This window comes from Saccopteryx bilineata, chromosome 6 (assembly GCF_036850765.1).
Source record: "Saccopteryx bilineata isolate mSacBil1 chromosome 6, mSacBil1_pri_phased_curated, whole genome shotgun sequence".
NCBI classification, from domain to species: domain Eukaryota; kingdom Metazoa; phylum Chordata; class Mammalia; order Chiroptera; family Emballonuridae; genus Saccopteryx; species Saccopteryx bilineata.
The window spans coordinates 132,942,697-132,962,162 of NC_089495.1; the positions used below are offsets into that span (position 1 = coordinate 132,942,697).

Consider the following 19,466-nt stretch of genomic DNA (forward strand, 5'->3'; position numbering starts at 1 on the left):
TTTAACTTTCTAAGTGTGATGTGTTTGCTTTGTGAAGCAGCCATGTTAATGGTGGTTGCTGTGTCCTGATCTTACACGTCAGTCGATGGAACAGTCAGGGTTTTTGAGAACAGTCACACAGTGAGCGTGAGAGGGCATGGTCAGGTCACCCAGAAAGGATGTGGTGTCAGAGAGGGTAAACATAAACCTCCATCAGCTTGCGTGGGAGAGGAGAGCGTGGACCAGCGCATGGGCAATACTGAGCAGGGCTGCTGGTCCTGCAGGTCACCCAGCTGTACGTGCCGGCTGCCAGACACGTGTGGAGGTTCCGGCGGATGGGGAGAATCGGCCCCCTGCAGTCCACCCTGGACGGTGAGCTCTCTCTAACCTCGGGTCGATGGGAGGTCGTTCACAGACTGTGGAACTCATCTCTTCCATGGGCTGTTGTGTGGTTTTTGATGACCATGCCACAAACTACCCTGAGCTCCTTGGTAGCCCAGCCCCAACCCGCCCCGGGCAGCTGCGGTTTGTGTTAGTCCCTCAGCTTTGCCCTTTCTGGAATGTCTTCAGGTTGAACCAGACAGTGCGTGTCCTTGGGAGTCTGGAAAGGAAAGTGCACATACCTAACGAAGGTTTGCAAATGTGTTGCAGTGGGTTTGGAGTCGCCACCACTGTCTGTGTCTGAGGAGCGACAGCTCGCCATCCTGACAGAACTGCCCTTCGTAGTTCCGTTCGAGGAGCGGGTAAAGGTATGCCTGTTTCTATGGCGGGTGTTTCTTTCAGTGGGAGCAATGACATGTGCTTCTGTCTAGTAAATTTTGCATTGTTTTTGAAAATGCAGATATTTTGAGAAGATGCTTCTGTACATTGAGCTAAAGATACTTAATACTTCATTAAAAAACTAGTACTTTATAAAAAAAAAAGATGGACAGGCACCTTCATTTTTTGCCTGATGATTTTGACTAATATACACAACTTTGTTTACATGTTATCTGTTTCCAAGTATAATTTAAAATGTTTTGTTTGTACTAACCAACTTAGCAAATCTCTATGAGCCACTAGGCCCTATATTGGTAATGACTTCAGGAGGGCACATTATTTTTACAAGATAAACACGAGAATGCGTTTTTTGTAAAGCTATTAGTGCTTTTTCATGAGAACACTTAGTGGGCACACATGGTTGTGCGTAATTCCCAAGATCCCTCTGCTGGAGTTTTAGCATCAGAAATCATAATGAACTTGATCTCTATGGAGACAGTCTTACTGATACTAACGTGTAGCTGTACAAAGCTGTTTTCTTCTTCCCTCTCCAACCTGGGGTTTTATGAAGGGTTTACAAAATAAAAACCTGAAAATACACCATAGCAGGGGTCCCCAAAATATGGCCCACAGGCCGCATGTAGCCCCTGAGGCTATTTATCCGGCCCCCGCCGCACTTCTGGAAGGGGCACTCCTTTCATTGGTGGTCAGTGAGAGGAGCACATTGACCATCTCATTAGCTAAAAGCAGGCCCATAGTTCCCATTGAAATACTGGCCAGCTTGTTGATTTAAATTTACTTGTTCTTTATTTTAAATATTATATTTGTTCCTGTTTTGTTTTTTTACTTTAAAATAAGGTATGTGCCCTGTGCATAGGGATTTGTTTATAGATTTTTTTATAGTCCGACCCTCCAACGGTCTGAGGGACAGTGAACTGGCCCCCTGTGTAAAAAGTTTGGGGACTCCTGCACTGTAGGATGGGATTTTTAAAAGTTGTAAAATGGGAAAAGGAGCAGAAATGCTGCATAAATATTACACATTTATAGATAAGGCATAAAATCAATGTTTAATACCCTGGCCTTTAGGATTTATGGAGATACAAACATTAGAATTTATTTAGCAGTTTTTCTTTTGGTTGCTTATGTTTATAATGAAAATTTTTGTGTGTGTGTCAGATAACCTTACAATTTTTCCTGTTAGATCTTTCAGAGGTTGATTTATGCAGATAAGCAGGAAGTTCAAGGAGAGGGTCCATTTCTGGACGGAATTAATGTCACAATAAGAAGAAATTATATCTATGAAGATGCTTATGACAAGCTTTCCCCAGAAAATGGTATGCATTATCCTCTCTGCTTTGTTTGGCAGGGGAAGGCTGGGGAATTATTTTACAAAAAAGTAATCATTTAGCCTGACCTGTGGTGGCGCAGTGGATAAAGCGCTGACCTGGAAATGCTGAGGTCGCGGGTTCGAAACCCTGGGCTTGCCTGGTCAAGGCACATATGGGAGTTGATGCTTCCAGCTCCTCCCTCTGTCTCTCTCCTCTCTAAAAATGAATAAATAAAATAAAGAAAAAATTAAAAAAAAAAAAAAGTAATCATTTAAAAAAATTAGTGTCTGTCATCTTGTTATGTAATGACTTTTTGAAACTGAAATGTAGCAGTTCAAGTTTGGGATATGTGTATTATCAAGTAGGATTTCTAAGATTGACAAATAATTATTGCAACATAATCCTTTCACATATTGCATTTTTTAAGGCAAGAAAACCCACCCCCCCGCCTGACCTGTGGTGGTGCAGTGAATAAAGCGTCGACCTGGAAATGCTGAGGTCGCTGGTTCGAAACCCTGGGCTTGCCTGGTCAAGGCACATATGGGAGTTGATGCTTCCAGCTCCTCCCCCCTTCTCTCTCTCTGTCTATCTCTCTCCTCTCTAAAAATGAATAAATAAATTTAAAAAAAAAAGAAGACCTACTCCCTGCACTCCCAAATGTCTGTCTACACTGAGTGAGACACCTGTCATTCTAACAGTGCAGGTGAGCAGCCGGTTACAGGCTGTGTTTTGTATATTCTTATGTGTGTATGTAAATGCTCTACCTCATGAGCTAAATTAAGTGTACTAAAGCTAACACCGTTGCAACCTACATTTCTCCATAAAAAGGTAGTGTGCTTTGATGCAAGTCCTGTCAGAAAAAGAAATTACATTGTAGCCATAATTTGGACAGCATTTAGAGGTCAATGACACGTTTTGTGTTACATTAGTGTTTGACACCCAGTGTTAAAAGTTTTATTAATTTATGTATTAATAATTTTAACTTTAGAATGTAGAGTCCATGACGTTGCATTGAATCAATGTTAAGTCAATGCAGGAGAGATTAAGAGGGAAAACTTGGCAGGGCCTGGGCCACAGGGGTAGGGAGTGATTGGCGGCTGTCAAATGTGTCAGATGGGAGAGAGCACCCCTTTGTCAGAGGGGGCAGTGGGGTTTTCTGCTAGGAAAGCAAAACCTCTTGTTTGGGGGTTTTGTTTTCTTAAAGAGCTAATACTGTTGTCCTGTGGGAGGAAGGCGGTCATCCCTGATCCCCGTGAGTCTGCCCAGGTTTTGTGTGTATGGTCTCTGTCTTTACATGACTTGGCTCTCTCGTGACTCAGTGCACGGGTGAGGCCTCGCCGTCTGGATGGAATCCTGTCCTTTGTTCAGCACATAACTGGTGCTTAGCAGATGTTTGTGATGCTGTGATTGAACCTGGGAGAGCAGACGCAGTGGCCTGTGTTGAGAGTGGAGCTGAGTGTGGTGGATGTGGGCAGGCTCTGTGAGAGGCAGGACTTGACCCAGGATGCAGGAACAGGAGACAGGCTGTAGGTGAGGCTACAGCTACAGCTGGACGGCCTGGCCAGCTGCATCCGCACTGGGGCCCCTGCAGGTACCAGCAAGCGTGAGCGCAGCAGCCCAAATCAGGACTTGTGCTGACCACGAGTGTAGCTTTAAAACGCTCTCATGTAGGTGATCTTTTAAGACCTTACTGCCCAATTATAACAAACCCCAGATTCCCTAGTGTGTCCTTAAGCTTAAAAATTATTCAAAAGGTGATCCTAGTCCAACTCCATAAGTGCAGACTGATGATTGCTTTGAGTTTAAAGGATTTGGAAAATTCTCAGCAGATGTATAATCTGTGTTCTAATGCTTTAAATATTTATAAATGTCTTCTAATCTTGTTAGTGAGACATTTTAAACCATGTGTTAGAATTGGTATTTTGCTAGGCAAATTAGCAAAATTAAATGGTCCCTTTGAATGTTGAGTTTACTTATAGGAAATGGGCTTGAAGTGCTGACTGCTCCCTTACACACAGTCAGTATGCTGGTCCCCTATGTCCTCTCGTCACAGAGCAGACCCATCCTGTATGGGTGTCGATTTTCTCAGAGTAGCTCTCTAGTGTGGGTGTCGGCAACGTTGACCTGCAAGGTTACCCAGTGGAGCTCACAAGTGCAGTGACTTCCCTTTGTCATTGGGCACATGGTCTGGGCATTGTCCACATGGAGAACCGGGGAAGGGACATTTTCTCTGGACAGCCGTAGAGTTGTGACGGCCACAGAGAGCTCTTAACGTCCTTTATTGTGGTGACAGTGGCTGGGGCAGGGGCTGACCTATGCTGGTCTCCTCCTGAGAGCTTCCCTCACTGGTGTTTTTGAGTGCTTTTTCTTTTAACGGATAGGTGTCTAATCTTGTCCGTAGAAACAGTGCAGGATCCCTAGGTGTCTGGGTCTTGCTCTGAAAAAGTTCCTGTGCTGCTGTGTTCTGCTCTGTGCAGACTCTCAGCTCCAGCCTGAGTGCAGTCACTGTTTCTTCTAAACCCCACCTCACCCCGTGCTGCAGCCCTGTCTTTATGTGTGGATGCGGAGGGTCTTCCTCCTCCGGTGTCGGCCTAGGGACATGATCAGCCCTCACCGTCTCACTGGTTTGCTTCTGAGCCCGGCATTCAGGTGTCTGCTCCCTCCCCGCAGCTCACCGTACTGCTTTCTTCTAAAACTTTCTCCCTTCTCCCTTCTCCCCCCAGAGCCTGACCTGAAGAAGCGCATCCGCGTCCACCTGCTCAACGCGCATGGCCTGGACGAGGCCGGCATCGATGGCGGTGGCATCTTCAGGGAGTTTCTCAATGAGCTACTGAAGTCGGGCTTCAACCCCAACCAGGGCTTCTTCAAGACGACAAATGAGGGGCTTCTGTACCCCAACCCCGCTGCTCAGATGCTTGTGGGAGATTCCTTTGCCAGGCATTACTACTTCCTGGGCAGGATGCTTGGAAAGGTAACGGCGTCTCAGGGCGTGGTCTCTGGCACGGAGGCTGACGCGGTGTGTCTGCGGGCTGCCAGCCATTTCAGTGAGGAGCTCGTCAGAGTCGCTGAAGTTATTTTAATGAACCTAAAGAGTGCTTTCTGCTTGACTACTGCAGCTCATGTGTGTAGTTGACGTACCCAGCACTTACATACTAAAATGTTACTGGGATAGTGCGGAGAACATGGGAGACGTACTGTGATTGTGTTCATAGATGTCTGGCTGTAGTTGTCCACCAACAGAGGTGTGGACTGTCCGTAGGTGTCTGCTCACAGCTGCTTTTGTTGCTAACTAGGGTTAAAAGTGATTCTTTTGCCCCTGGATGGGTGGTTAAGTGGATAAAGCATCATCCCAACACACCAAGGTCACGGGTTTGATCCCTGGTCACACACAAGAAGCAGTCAGTGAGTGGAACAACAAGCTGATGCTTCTCCCTCTCCTTCCCTTTCTCTCTCTTTCTCTCTCTCAGATCAACGGGGAAAATTTTTTTAAGTGATTCTTTTCAGGTTCTATATAATTTAAAGTGCTGAGAGATGGAAAACCACGTTATGCAGTATGATTGTCACATATGTTGTCTGTAGATTCTGTGGAAATTGGCCACTTGAGGATGGTACTTGGGTCATGCTCTAGTAGCCAGAATGCTATACCTCCAACCATCTGTAGAAATGCAGCTTACTCGTTATTGTAAATGGAAGGAAAATCTTTACGTAACCTAGTGGAAACTTCCTATTTAATGTTGAAACTTTCAGAACACTCCCATCCACTAAAGTCAGAGCAAGCAAGCCTACCCTTTGATGCCCACTCCGCCATCACTGAGCTGGACGGTCCTCACCTGTCTTGGCCTGTTCAGGCTGCTGTAGCAAACACAGCAGACCGGGGGCCTGCAGACAACAGACACTCATTTCTCACAGTCACTGAGCGTGCATGTCCGAGAGTAGGGTGCCACTTGGTGACGTCTGCTGGGGCCACTTCCTAGCACTCTTGCCATGTGCTCTTGTGGTGGAGGGGGGGGCTCTCTGGGGCCTCTTTCACAGGGCATGGGTGCCATTCCTGAGGTGCGTGGTGACAAGCCCTGGTGCCCTTGTGGCACGGTGTTTGCACTGCCTGTTGCAGAAGCAGCTGGGTTAAGATCTTTGCCTGTGGAGCGAATTGTGCTCTTTGTAACTAAAAAAAAACACAACACACACAGCTGTTTTGAAATATAATTCATGTTTCATAAAATTTAGCCTTTTAAAGAGTGCGGTTCAGTGCTGTTGAATATATTCACTGAGGTGTGCAGCCATCACCACTGTCTAATTCAGAAGTTTTGTCCCCCCAGAAAGAAGCCCTGTACTCATGAGCAGCCACCCCTTCTTCTGCCCCAGCCCCACGGCCCTCAGCCACCATGGATCTGCTCTAGTCACAAAGACTTCCGCCTTGGGAATCTTTGAAGCACTTTGTCGATTCAGCTTTTCCATTTGGAGCTGACCCAGTCTGGGTTCATTTTTGTGAATGCTGTGGGGGTTCTGGATTCTTTTGCATGTGGACACCCACTTGTCCCATCACCACTGGTTGAGAATCAGTGAGTGGTAAGTGGGAGGTTTCTTTTTTTTTTTTTATAAATTTTTTTTATTTATTTATTCATTTTAGAGAGGAGAGGGAGAGACAGGAGAGACAGAGACAGAGAAGGGGGGAGGAGCTAGAAGCATCAACTCCCATATGTGCCTTGACCAGGCAAGCCCAGGGTTTCGAACCAGCGACCTCAGCACTTCCAGGTTGATGCATTATCCACTGCGCCACCACAGGTCAGGCCAAGTGGGAGGTTTCTTTCCGAACTTTGTGCCCCTCATTGATGTCTGTGTCCTTTGTTGATCTCTGCGTCCCTGACACCAGTGCTGTACCATTCTGATCACTGTAGGTCTGCAGTGAGTGTGTGTGTATGTGTGTGTTGTTAGTGACAGAGGGTGACGAACCGCAGCCTAGCAAAACAGGGTAGTGGGAGGGCCTCAGTGCGACCTGGAGACAGACACTGCCTTCTCCTGGATGCCTTCGAGATGCACTGTCGTGGACCCGGTGACCATTACTCTACAGAGTCCAGTGCTGCTGCTGCTCTCGTGTTGCTTCTAAGTGTCCCTCAGTTTTAGAGACAGCTCCAGCCTGATCTCACCGCTGTCACTATGGGCTCTGTCAGGCCATGGGCACCTGTCACTTCACTGAGTTCCGACGTCAGCCTGGCATCAGATTCTGTCGCACAGTTTCCAGCGGTTATTTCCTCCCTTGACTCCACATGAAGACGCCACCTCTCTTCCTAGAGCAGTCTGCTGGCCGCCGGCCGGCTCTCTGGTCAGCCCTCACGGCTCCTTCATCTGCCCGTGAGGACACGCGCTCCACAGTGCCCTGCCAAGACACCTGTGACATGTGATGTGCCATAGTACTTTCTGTTAAAACAAGCCTCAGGCCTGACCAGGCGGTGGCACAGTGGATAGAGCGTCGGACTGGGATGCGGAGGACCCAGGTTCGAGACCCTGAGGTCACCAGCTTGAGCACGAGTTCATCTGGTTTGAGCAAAGCTCACCAGCTTGGACCCAAGGTCGCTGGATCCAACAAGGGGTTACTCGGTCTGCTGAAGGCCCCTGGTCAAGGCACATATGAGAAAGCAATCAATGAACAACTAAGGTGTAGCAACGAAAAACTGATGATTGATGCTTCTCATCTCTCTTCGTTCCTGTCTGTCTGTCCCTAGCTATCCCTCTCTCTGACTCTCTCTCTCTGTTAAAAAAACAAAAACAAAAACAAAAAACAAGCCCCAGGACCTGCCAAGTTAATAATAATGGAAATAAATTTAAAGTAGTGATGAAGGTGAGCTTTGGTTTTGTTAGACTGGCCTGAAACACTTCCTCACCAAACGGGTTCTCACACTGTGCAGCGGCAGGCAGCAGACAGAACCCTTCTAGCTCCCCAAATCCAACCTCAGGAAAATGTCCAATATTGGCGATGCTAGAGACACAAGGTGACCCGGGTTCACCAGAGTTCGGGTTAGCTTCTTGTGATGTGGAGTGGCCAGGACTGACACCTCTCTTAACTAATGGGTAGCTGGTGAAGGCATTGCCTCGGGGTGCCATAGACTCGGGGGATGGCGGACGCCTCACACTCTTCTGCTTGGAGTGTGTCTCTCTTTAAACTGGGGTTGCAGGCAGGGGAACTTGGGGTCTAAGCATTTCTTCCAAGGATGGCGTTTCTGTAAATTCTCATTGCTCAGTGAAGATATTTCAAATAATGATCGATTTAGACAAAACCAGTAACCAAACGGCAATCATTTGAGGATGCTAATATTAACCTAGAGTTGGTCGGCGTATTTAAGACCTGCATAATTTTCTGCATGGAAATCCCTGAAGGATGACTAGCTCCTAACATGTCTCTGGTTATTACTTGATCACAAATGGTTAAACTTAGTACCAGCGCTTTGGAGATCGTTGGATCTGAGTGAGTGTGGTAGTACGGCACTAATAGTGTTGTGTCTGAATACTAAATCTTTAAGGGAAGAAATTATATATTGATGGATTATGGTATTTATTGGGTCATAATGTATTTAAATTTTCCCTAATGCATATGTTAGTGATTGTTTACTGTGATGGAGTGCAGAGAGGTCCTTGGGAGCGGTCCTGCCCGGGAAGAGCCGCTTCATGGCACTGGTCACTCCTCAATTAGGGGTTCCATTAGCAGATGATTCCTGCCTGTGCTGCAGCGGGATTGCATTTATCGCCTATAAATCAGGCCTGGGCAGGGGATAAATAAACAGCTCACAGATGTGGTAATGTCATCTTGAACTTTTTTTCCTACCGACAGAAGCACCTGGGTCCATTTAAGCCAGTTAAGTTCAGAATATTTATTGAAGGAAATCTTTTATCATATTTGAATTCTACTTGAAAATGGCTCTTCCCCCGCCCCTTGCTTCAGAATATTGATTTAATTGAAACAGAATGCTTATAAATCAGATTATTTGATAAAATCTTGGTCATGTAGTTCAAGTTTTTAATTAGCAGATTGTGAAACATCAGTATAAGTTTATAATTCTGTGTTTGAGTAGAATTCAATGTGCCTTTAGGTATCGGAGAGTGTGGTTAGCAGTTTATCCAGAGATTTTTGAGAGTTGGGAAAATTTATTGGGTGTCATTAGAGTCCTTTTATAAAGTGTTCACTGAATTTGCCATGGCTCTGAAACTGTAGATAGTGGTGGGTGTTAGTAATTTACCTTGGTTCTTAAATGCCAGGCTGTCTCTTTCATCACATCCTGTTTGTACTCCCAGACTCATTAAGGGTCATTGAGATTGGGCCTCTTCATCTGATTGTCATCAAACTAAGTGCTGTGATCTCCAGAGTTAATAGGTCTTTTCCCTTGGATTTTAAACACAGCACCAGCAGGTCTTCGATCATTCTGTGCTCAGTGCAGCCTGCCTTGGTGTCGGCAGGTTCACACGCATGCCCACTGAGCACCCCTGTCAGGACCGTCCCTCAGAGTGTGCTCTTGTTGACCTTCAATTCTCTTTGGAAGCAGAAAGGTCAGAGAGCGTTATTTACAAATGATTACTTTATTTGAACCTTAGCCCTTTCTGGACAATCGTGCCTGTGTTTATAGCATACTAACAATTATGTTTATGTTGTTGTACATGGAAAACAGTATTCAGGCCCTGGCCGAGGAGCTCAGTTGGTTAGAGCATCATCCCAATACACCAAGGTTGTGGGTTTGATCCCCGGTCAGGGCACATGCAAGAATCAACCAATGAACCTGACCTCTGGTGGCACAGTGGATAAAGCATTGACCTGGAATGTTGAGGTCGCCAGTTTGAAACCCTAGGTTTGCCTGATCAAGGCACATATGAGAGTTGATGCTTCCTGTTCCTCCCCCCTTCTCTCTTTCTCCTCTCTCTAAAATGGGGAAAAAAATCAACCAATGAATGCATGAATAAATGAAACAGCAAATCAATGTTTCTTGCTCTCTCCTTCCCTCCCTTGCACTCATTTTCCCTCCTTCCTGTCTCTCTCTAAAATCAATAAATAAGTTTTAAAATTTTATAAACAAAGCAATCGCAGTCTGACATGTGGTGGCACAGTGGCTAAAGCATTCAGCCTGGACCACTGAGGTCGCCAGTTCAAACCCCGGGCTTCCTGGTCAAGGCACATGCGAGAAGCAACTACTACAAGTTGATGCTTTCTGCTCCTCCCCCCTTTCTCTCTATCCTCTCTCTAAAAATCAACAAATAAAATCTTAAAGTAAAAACAAAGCAATCTCAGATCTGGAGATTATTTTTTTTTTTTTTTTTTTTTTTTTTTTTTACAGAGGCAGAGATAGACAGGGACAGACAGACAGGAACGGAGAGAGATGAGAAGCATCAATCATCAGTTTCTCGTTGCGCGTTGCGACTTCTTAGTTGTTCATTGATTGCTTTCTCACATGTGCCTTGACCGTGGGCCTTCAGCAGACCGAGTAACCCCCTGTTGGAGCCAGCGACCTTGTGTCTAAGCTGGTGAGCTCTTTGCTCAAACCAGATGAGCCCGCGCTCTAGCTGGCGACCTCGGGGTCTCGAACCTGGGTCTTCCACATCCCAATCCGACGCTCTATCCACTGCGCCACCACCTGGTCAGGCTGGAGATTAATTTTTGGGGGCAGTCAAGGTCATAGTTTTCTATATAAGTTTATTTTATTTCTTCAAAATTAAACTTGCTCCCTAGCCCAGATAGCTCAGTTGGTTAGAGCATCATCCCGAAGTGCAGAAGTTGCCGGTTCAGTCCCTCGTCAGGGCACATACAGAAACAGGTTGATGTTCCTGTCTCTTCTCTTTTTCCCTTCTATCACTAAAATCAATCAATAAAAATTTTAAAATAATAAAATAGAAAGCAAAATTATACTTGCTCCCTGGGCAGATAGCTCAGTTGGTTGGAGCATTGTCCCGATACACCAATGTTGTGGGTTTGATCCCCATCAGGGCACATACAAGAATCAACCAATGAGTGTGTAAATAAGTGGAACAACAAATCGATGTTTGTCTTTCTCAATTTTAAGCCTGGCCTAGGGGTGGTACAGAGGATTAAGCATCAACCTGGAATGCTGAGGTCACTGGTTCAAGACCCTAGGCTTGCCCAGTCAAGGCACATATGAGAAGCAGTGTACAACCAATGAACTGAAGTGAAGCAACTAAGAGTGGATACTTCTCGGTACCCCCACCCCCATAAAATCAATAACATCTTTAATTTTTTTAAAATTTTTTTCATTGATTAGAGAGTGAGAGAGAAGGAGAGAGAGAGAGAGAAGCATCAATTTGTTGCTGCACTTAGTTACATTTAGTTGCACACTCACTGGTGACCTCTTGTATGTGCCCCACCAGGGATCGAACCTGCGAAACGAGCAGAGCTCCACCACAGTGAAAAAAACAGCCAGGTTAAACACAGCAAGGCTGCGAACAAGTGTGTATCCAGAGGAGGCTGGTGACCATGAGCACATGCAGAGGCTCCCTGTCACTTGTCATCAGAGATGTGGGTGTCAGAGCCACAGTGAGAAACCACGGCACCCCCACGGGCCAGGCGGGTGGAATCAGGAGACAGGTCAGCATGGGACCCGCTGTGGGGACAAGGGACCGTGCAGCCACTGGGGGCAGCCAATGGGCCATTCCAAGAACCGTGGAGCTGGTATCTTTTGACCCAGTCAGCATATGTCCACACGAAAACTCATAGAGAACGGTCCACAGGAGTGTTATTTATCGTGGCCATAGGCAGTAGTGACCAAGTGTGTACCATCTGATGAGTGGGTGGCCGATGGAACAAGCCCAAGACCTGCCACAGTTCAGCTGAAGCGAGACACGTGCTCAGTGCGGAAGCTGTTTGCCGCGGGTCCCCTGGTATCTAGGCGGGGTCCTGTAGCTGCCCAGGTGGGAGGGAGGGGAGGAAGGAGGCCTGGCCGCCCAGGTGATGACTGCACAACCGTCACATCTCAGTGTAGGTGGCAAACTGTAGGCGTGTGAGTTGTACATTAGTGAAGCTGCTACAGAAGCTGTTCCTTGGTGAGGTCATTTGGACAGAGCCAGGCAGGGTCAGAGGAGGAAAAGAGGTCAGTGTGGGGAGGTAGAGCCTGTGGGGAGGCCACCTGAAGCCAGGTGGCGCTGTCGGGGAATGGCACTCAGAGCCAGGTGACAACTGTCCTTCACCCTGTAGGACAGCCACACCCTCTCATTTCAAGGCAGGTAGTTCAACAGATTGCACAAGTCGAGAATCTTACTATCCCGTGTGGTAAAAGTGCAGTTTTTAAACCTGAAAAGTGTTTTCTTTTGATTGTCAAAAGTAGGTCTTGGTTGTGTGAGGGACCCAGGTGGACTGTTTTATATACTCCTGGTAACTCTCAGAGCAGACGTGAACCCGCTGCTCTAGGTCTCTGGTCAGCCCTGCGAGTGGGAAGCCATGGGAATGTGGGTGTATCTCATTGACGATCCCTTTTGGACATGAAGATGGGCGGTCTTCACCTTCTATAAAGATGTGGTGGGCAGGGCAGGAGGAGCCAGAGACAAGTTTTTCCTCTGAAGGGCCAGCTCTGGCTGGCCAATCATCTTTTTGTCCGGTGGGTCCATCTCTGGATATCCCATGAGGAGAAAGGGCAGGACGAGTGAACAGGGACAGCTCTCATCCTGGAGCCCTTCCCCACAGCGCTGGGGGGTGAGCACATGGCAGCCCAGCCTGTCCTGCACTCCCAGTCTCAGAGCAGAGCTCACAGGCGCCTCCCGGGAAGAGGACCCCCCCCCCTGGGGAGGCTGCACCAGCACCTGGGGTATGTCGGGTCTTCCGTGGGGCTTTCCCCATAGTGCCAGGACCTGCACCTGCTTCGCCAGGCCAGCAGATATTGCTGAATCAGGAATGAACAGCGCCCAACTTTGAACTTTGTCAGTGTTTAAAGGAACATAGGGCGCCGAAATATGCCCGCTGTCGGGCCTTGCCCGAGCCCCTCGCAGTCCCAGGTGGTGGTCATGGTGCAGATCTTCACAAGGAGTAACAAATGGGGGTCATGTGGGCAGGGTCAGAGGAGTCAACTGGCAGGGTGTCTCTGGAGCTGGATCACCAAGGCTGCAGGTTGCAGAGAATCCGGACAGGCCTGAAATATCCCAAAAGAGAATAAAAGCTTTCTTTGCAAACGAATTTATGGACTCAAAGCTCCAGGGTGTGGAGTGGTCCCTGTCACACAGTGTGACACAATGGTCACCGAATCCGTGCTTGTTACATGGCTGGGCCCCTGTGCTCTCTGTCAACACGTGCATTAGAGACCAGGTATGCACAGGCCCTCCAGAAGCCTGCCATCACTATAGCCAACACGTGGGTTGGGCTGGCCCGGCAGCTCCCAGATGTCCATACCAGTCAGTCTGCATACTCCTTCCCTTGTCATTTCTCTGTCCTATAAACTCTGAGGTCAGCAGCATCTGAAATGAAGTTTTCTTCATGCTCAATTAGGGGGCCTTTAAGAAAGACATTGCTGATATAGTTTTTAGATTAAGTTATAAATGTTCACTTTGGAACCACCTGAAGATTGATAAAGATGCATTTGAAAAGCATTATTTTTTATTGATTCTTAATGTAGTAAATTACTGGCGTCGCTTGGCAGCAAACAGAAATGGCCACGGTGGGCGTGCATTTGTTCTCCTGATGGTGCCACAGTTTGTATTAATTGCACTCGACTGCACTCACTTATATTAAAAGGCTTCTATGATAATTAATCCTTTTTATTTCAGATCATTTTGGCACAATTTCTAGCTATAAACACTCATAAAAGACAGACAGTTGAAAAATCCATTACAGGTTTTTTCCATATACCTATCGGTACTTCCCATGATGGGCGTTATTGATGGGCCCCGGGAGCCGCGTGGTCCGCTGGCTGCAGTAGAGGCCAGCGTGAAAAATGCTAAGTGGATTATTTTGCATAAAAAGTAGGCAGTTTTTGAAGTTGTATAATTAACCTGTGTTTAGAAAATACCTTGATTTATGCTTACATTTGTATCTCAGTTGCATACATTATGGAAATTGAATTTATAATCCATTTAGCTGATGCAATCATAGTTTTTAGTGCTATCATTTATTAGTGCTTGTATATTAAATGCTCTGAAGGTTTAAAGCTGCCTTCTGTAAAAAATTATACCTATGCATTTACATTTTATGAGTCACAGCGGGATTCAGTTTAAAATTCAGGTAGCTCAGCTCTGTTGAGCGAAGTTCGCTGGTGTATTGTCACCGAATGCAGAAGTGGCGAACAATGACCTTGTGTATTGATCATCTGGTGGTCTGGTGATTTACCCCAGCAGCTTGCCTTGAAGTCCATAGCCCAGAGGAGGCCGTCCTCAGCACCTGGGGTCAGTTTGGCTGCCATTGCTGAACGTTCCCCTTGGCTCTGGACTCGGTCACCCAGAAGTAGTGGGACGGACAGAGTTGCTGGTTCTGGTCTCCGCCACGCGCACCTGAACAGTGCTCTGCATGATTGGGAGCCCTGCTCTTTCCCACCTCTCAGTGAGAAGTCCTCATTTGCCATCTTTTCAAAAGTACCTAGGTCATTGTTAGTGTTTAGGTCAGAAATCAAAGTGCAGGACTTGGGTTTTCCCGAGGTCTTAGCTGGAGGGATGCGGTAAGTCCACAGTTGACAGGTGCGCCTGAGCTCCTTTGCCATGGCAAAGGAGCTTTTTGGGACAAGAAGCCGGTGCACTGGGGTGCTTGCTCTCAGGGTCGTGTTCACCAGCCACTCCTAGTTCCCTGCGGTCCCATCGGTGCTGGGATTGCTGCGTAGATCTCAGGGCACATGTGAGCAATTCTGGGGCTTAGGGGCGGGAGACTCTCGTGTGTTACTTTATCGCGGTTGCTGCTGTGCTGCAACCAGGGTGTTGGTGGCACTTGCTGCTTTGCTGGGAGGTTGAGGAGCCATGCCTGTCTATCATGGGCTCACTCACACACCTGCCTCCTCTGAGCCCCCTCATGTTACACTGACGTATGTGGACATGGTTGGCGAGTAGCCTCTTCAGAGAATGACTTCTGAAGGTAGTTACTGTTTCATTAAGTGCTGTTTTTAGTTCTAGATTCCATGTGCAGTGCGATGTTCTAAAGAAATGTGACTATCACAGCAGACCTCATGCTGTCCTAAGTCCTTTCTGTCTGTCCTTCTGGGCAAGGGTCCCTCCGTCTCGGCAAGAGTCATAGACTGTCCACCAGACAGAGTTCATGAGACCGTGCCAGTGAGCAGCTGGGCTGGGCAGTAGGGAGTGTCTCAGGATCCCAGTAACTTCGTGTCCCCACAGCAAAGGCCATCTTACCATGGGAGACTGCACGTGGGCAAGGGGAAGGGAGTGGCTGGTGCCAAGGGCTAGCACAGTGCCTGAAACCAAGCGGCACTCGGGAACGGGAAGCTATTGTGCTTGGTAGCCATTTTGATAAAAGAGATAGTTGTGGCTTCCCAGGGAGTCCTCTGTTAAAATGACATATGGGTGTGTCCAGAAGCTATGCAGCAGGGGACTAACTCCTTGTTGCCCCTGCAGCCAACACTGGGGAGCCAACTGGGTGCTGGAAAATCCGCAGTGCCCACCCTCCCACCTGCTTCACTTGGGCACCTCTGGGGGTTGGCACAGCAATCCCACACTTAGTGTCATCTGGCACCACGGATCATCAGGGGTCACAAGTCACAGCCTCAGTGAGGCCCACAGGACAACCAGGACATCTGAAACTAAGCAGACTGACAGGACTAATCACTGGGGACCGGGGGACTGAGTAGAACCTTCCTCTGCTGAGGTCCTGGGACAGAAGCATTGCATTTTGGAAGTGAGAGCACAGGCTCACAGAAAGGCTTGCAGTGAGTGCACATAGAGCTCTCTCTCGCTATTTATTGATTGGTTTTTAGAGAGAGAGAGGAGGGGAGAATAAAAAGAAACATTAATTTGTTATTTCACTTACTAATACATTCCTGGTTGATCTTTTATGTGCCCTGACCAGGGATCAAACCCACAACCTTAGTGTATCAGGATGACACTGTAACCCGCATGTCTGGGTAAACAGGTGAAAATATAACACAAGTAAATGTGTAAAAGTAACAGCCTAGATGAACCTCAGAAACAGTATATTGTGAGAAGACAGGTGTGAGAACAGTACGTACTGTGTAATCCCAGTCATGAAGGTCTGCAGGTCTGGTGGCAGAACCCATCTGTGGCAATGACAGAGTGAGCTGAGCTGAGAGGGACTCAGTTTGTGGAGGGCATGCAGATGTCTGGCATCTTGAGCGGAGTGGCCATTACACAGGTCTCAAGCAGAGTAATTCATCACACCGGACTTGTAAGTCGCGCCTTTTTTTTTTTTTTTTTTTACTATATGCGAATTATAGTTTACTATAAATAAATGCAAAACTAATGACGCACTTAGACATAAAAGTAGACACTCGAGACTGAAAACATGGTTGATCTGGGCATCAGAAAATGTGGGTTTCAGTACCAGTTTTGCCACTAAGTCATAATATCTAGATGAGTGCTCCAGAGGTCTAAGGCCCGGCCTCTTCACGTTAGGGTGAGATGGGCAGACAATTGCCTGTGGCCGGGTCCACACCTCTGGACGTGTGGTCAGTGGGCTAAGCATACTTTCCATTCAGCAGTTGAAAACTTCTGAAGAAGAGCAGTGTTTCTTCAGTTAGAAGTGATGTCAACTCCCCTTGAGTGCCCAGCTGCCCTTGCTTGTCCTCACACTGCACCCCACTGTGTTCCAGAGGCACATGGGGGGGCGAGGTGGTTAAATTGTGACACCGCCCCCTAAAGCACTCAAGCCAGGCTGAGGTCATACTGGGTGAGAATGGGTCCCCAGGCCCACTGACTGGCCTCTTGAGAGGAGAGGGGTCAGACACAGAGCAGCCACGGGATAAGGCAGGAGTTGGAGGGGTGTGGCTACAAGCCCTGTTCTCCAAAGGACGCTGGCAATGCAAGGAGCTGGAAGAGTCAGGGAGGTCCTTCCCCTGAGCTTTAAGGCAGTGGTCCCCAACCCCCAGGCTGCGGACCGGTACCGGTCCGTGGGCCATTTGGTACTGGTCCGCAGAGAAAGAATAAATAACTTACATTATTTCCGTTTTATTTATATTGAAGTCTGAACGATGTTTTATTTTTTAAAAATGACCAGATTCCCTAGCCCTGGCCGGTTGGCTCAGTGGTAGAGCGTCAGCCTGGCGTGCAGAAGTCCCGGATTCGATTCCCGGCCAGGGTACACAGGAGAAGCGCCCATCTGCTTCTCCACCCCTCCCCCTCTCCTTCCTCTCTGTCTCTCTCTTCCCCTCCCGCAGCTGAGGCTCCATTGGAGCAAAGATGGCCCGGGTGCTGGGGATGGCTCCTTGGCCTCTGCCCCAGGCGCTAGAGTGGCTCTGGTCGCAACAGAGTGACGGAGGGGCAGAGCATCACCCCCTGGTGGGCGTGCCGGGTGGATCCCGGTCAGGCGCATGCGGGAGTCTGACTGTCTCTCCCCGTTTCTAGCTTCAGAAAAATACAAAAAAAAAAAAAAAAAAATGACCAGATTCTCTTTATTACATCCGTCTAAGACTCACTCTTGACGCTTGTCTCGGTCACGTGATACATTTATCCATCCCACCCTAAAGGCCGGTCCGTGAAAATATTTTCTGACATTAAACCGGTCCATGGCCCAAAAAAGGTTGGGGACCACTGCTTTAAGGGACAGGCATGGCCTTGAGACACCTTGACCTTGGAGTTCTGGCCTCCGGAACTGTGAGACAGCAAGTTTCTGTGTTTTTAGATCACTCTGTTTGTGGTACGTGTTAGGGCCGCCCTGGGAAACCAATCCACCAGCAGAACAAGGAAAGGCTTGCCAGTCTCCGTCGTAGTGTGCAGGTTTGGCAGCGGTGGCCTGGCCCAGGGCAAAGCTCACCAAGCATTAGCTCCCATCCTCATCTTGATGACACAGAAAAGCTGTCCTAGGATGCTGTTACATATCCATTTGGACATATGTTGTTTGGGTGGGGGGGTCTGTTTTTATTTGAAAGAGAAACATCGATCTGTTCCTGCATGTGCCCTGATCAGGGATCGAACCCACAACCTTTGCATATCAGGAAGACACTCTAACCAGCGAAGCTACCAGCAAGGGCGCACACTGTCTATTCTTAGGAGATGTGGAAAGAATGGCTGTGAGATGCTGACCATGACCCTTGTTCCCATTTCAGGCTCTCTATGAGAACATGCTGGTGGAGCTGCCTTTCGCAGGCTTCTTCCTGTCCAAGCTGCTAGGCACCAGCGCCGACGTGGACATCCACCACCTGGCCTCACTGGACCCAGAGGTGTACAGGAACCTGCTCTTCCTCAAGAGCTATGAGGGCGACGTGGAGGAGCTGGGCCTGAACTTCACGGTGGTGAACAATGACCTCGGGGAGGCACAGGTGCGGACTGCTGGGCGTGCCCGTGGTTGGCACATGACAAGATCTTGTCGTCTGGGGATCTTGGAAGTCGTGTGTGTGACTGTTTCTCATGTCACTAGATTTTAACATGGTCTGCTGTGCATCTCTGACATACGTTTGATGTCCAGACAAATGTGTCTCTCACCAGAAAGGGGCATCTTTTCTGCTGTGTTGATTGACGATCTGAATCCAGCACTGGGGTTTTTTGTTTGTTTTTGTTTTTCTCATTTTTTCTGAAGCTGGAAACAGGGAGAGACAGGCAGACAGACTCCCGCATGCGCCCGACCGGGATCCACCCGGCACGCCCACCAGGGGCGACGCTCTGCCCATCCTGGGCGTCGCTATGTTGCGACCAAAGCCACTCTAGCGCCTGAGGCAGAGGCCACAGGGCCATCCCCAGCGCCCGGGCCATCTTTGCTCCAATGGAGCCTTGGCTGCGGGAGGGGAAGAGAGAGACAGAGAGGAAAGCACGGCGGAGGGGTGGAGAAGCAAATGGGTGCTTCTCCTGTGTGCCCCGGCCGGGAATCAAACCCGGGTCCTCCGCACGCTAGGCCGACGCTCTACCGCTGAGCCAACCGGCCAGGGCCAGCACTGGGTTTTAACTAGATAAAAACACCTGGTATAGTTTTTAAACTTGGTGATTGTTTCTCTGAATTTGTTCATATCTGGTGTCTAATACAGGCTTTCAAAGCAGCTTCACCAGCTGCAAAGTGACTGCATGTTAGTTAAATAGGCTTGTGTCTGGTGGAGTCAACCCCCAGGAGGGAGCACACACATTTGGCCGTCGTGGACATACATGTTGAACAAGCTGGATTGGTGCCATTTTGGTTCCTTTCTTGTCCCATTACCTGTTTGTCACCAGCCCGAGGCTTTGGTTCCTCACTCATCCGTGGGGTGCTAGTGCTCTAAGCACCAGCACTGTGCTCTGCAGGAGCCTGGGCTGTTAACAGCACACGCAGGGCCTCAGGGAGGCTAATGA

The 19,466-nt window shown here is 48.2% G+C and overlaps 1 protein-coding gene across 3 annotated transcripts in view; it reads left to right on the forward strand.

Moving 5' to 3' along the window:
• Window positions 1–19,466, forward strand: part of UBE3C (ubiquitin protein ligase E3C) — a 76,957-nt gene that overhangs the window by 43,442 nt on the left and 14,049 nt on the right. For all 3 annotated transcript variants that reach the window (XM_066234542.1, XM_066234543.1, XM_066234544.1), the window contains exons 15-19: window positions 264–351; window positions 631–728; window positions 1,940–2,072; window positions 4,790–5,037; window positions 18,257–18,469. In XM_066234542.1, the coding sequence (XP_066090639.1) occupies window positions 264–351; window positions 631–728; window positions 1,940–2,072; window positions 4,790–5,037; window positions 18,257–18,469 (780 nt within the window). The remainder of the gene's footprint in view (window positions 1–263; window positions 352–630; window positions 729–1,939; window positions 2,073–4,789; window positions 5,038–18,256; window positions 18,470–19,466) is intronic.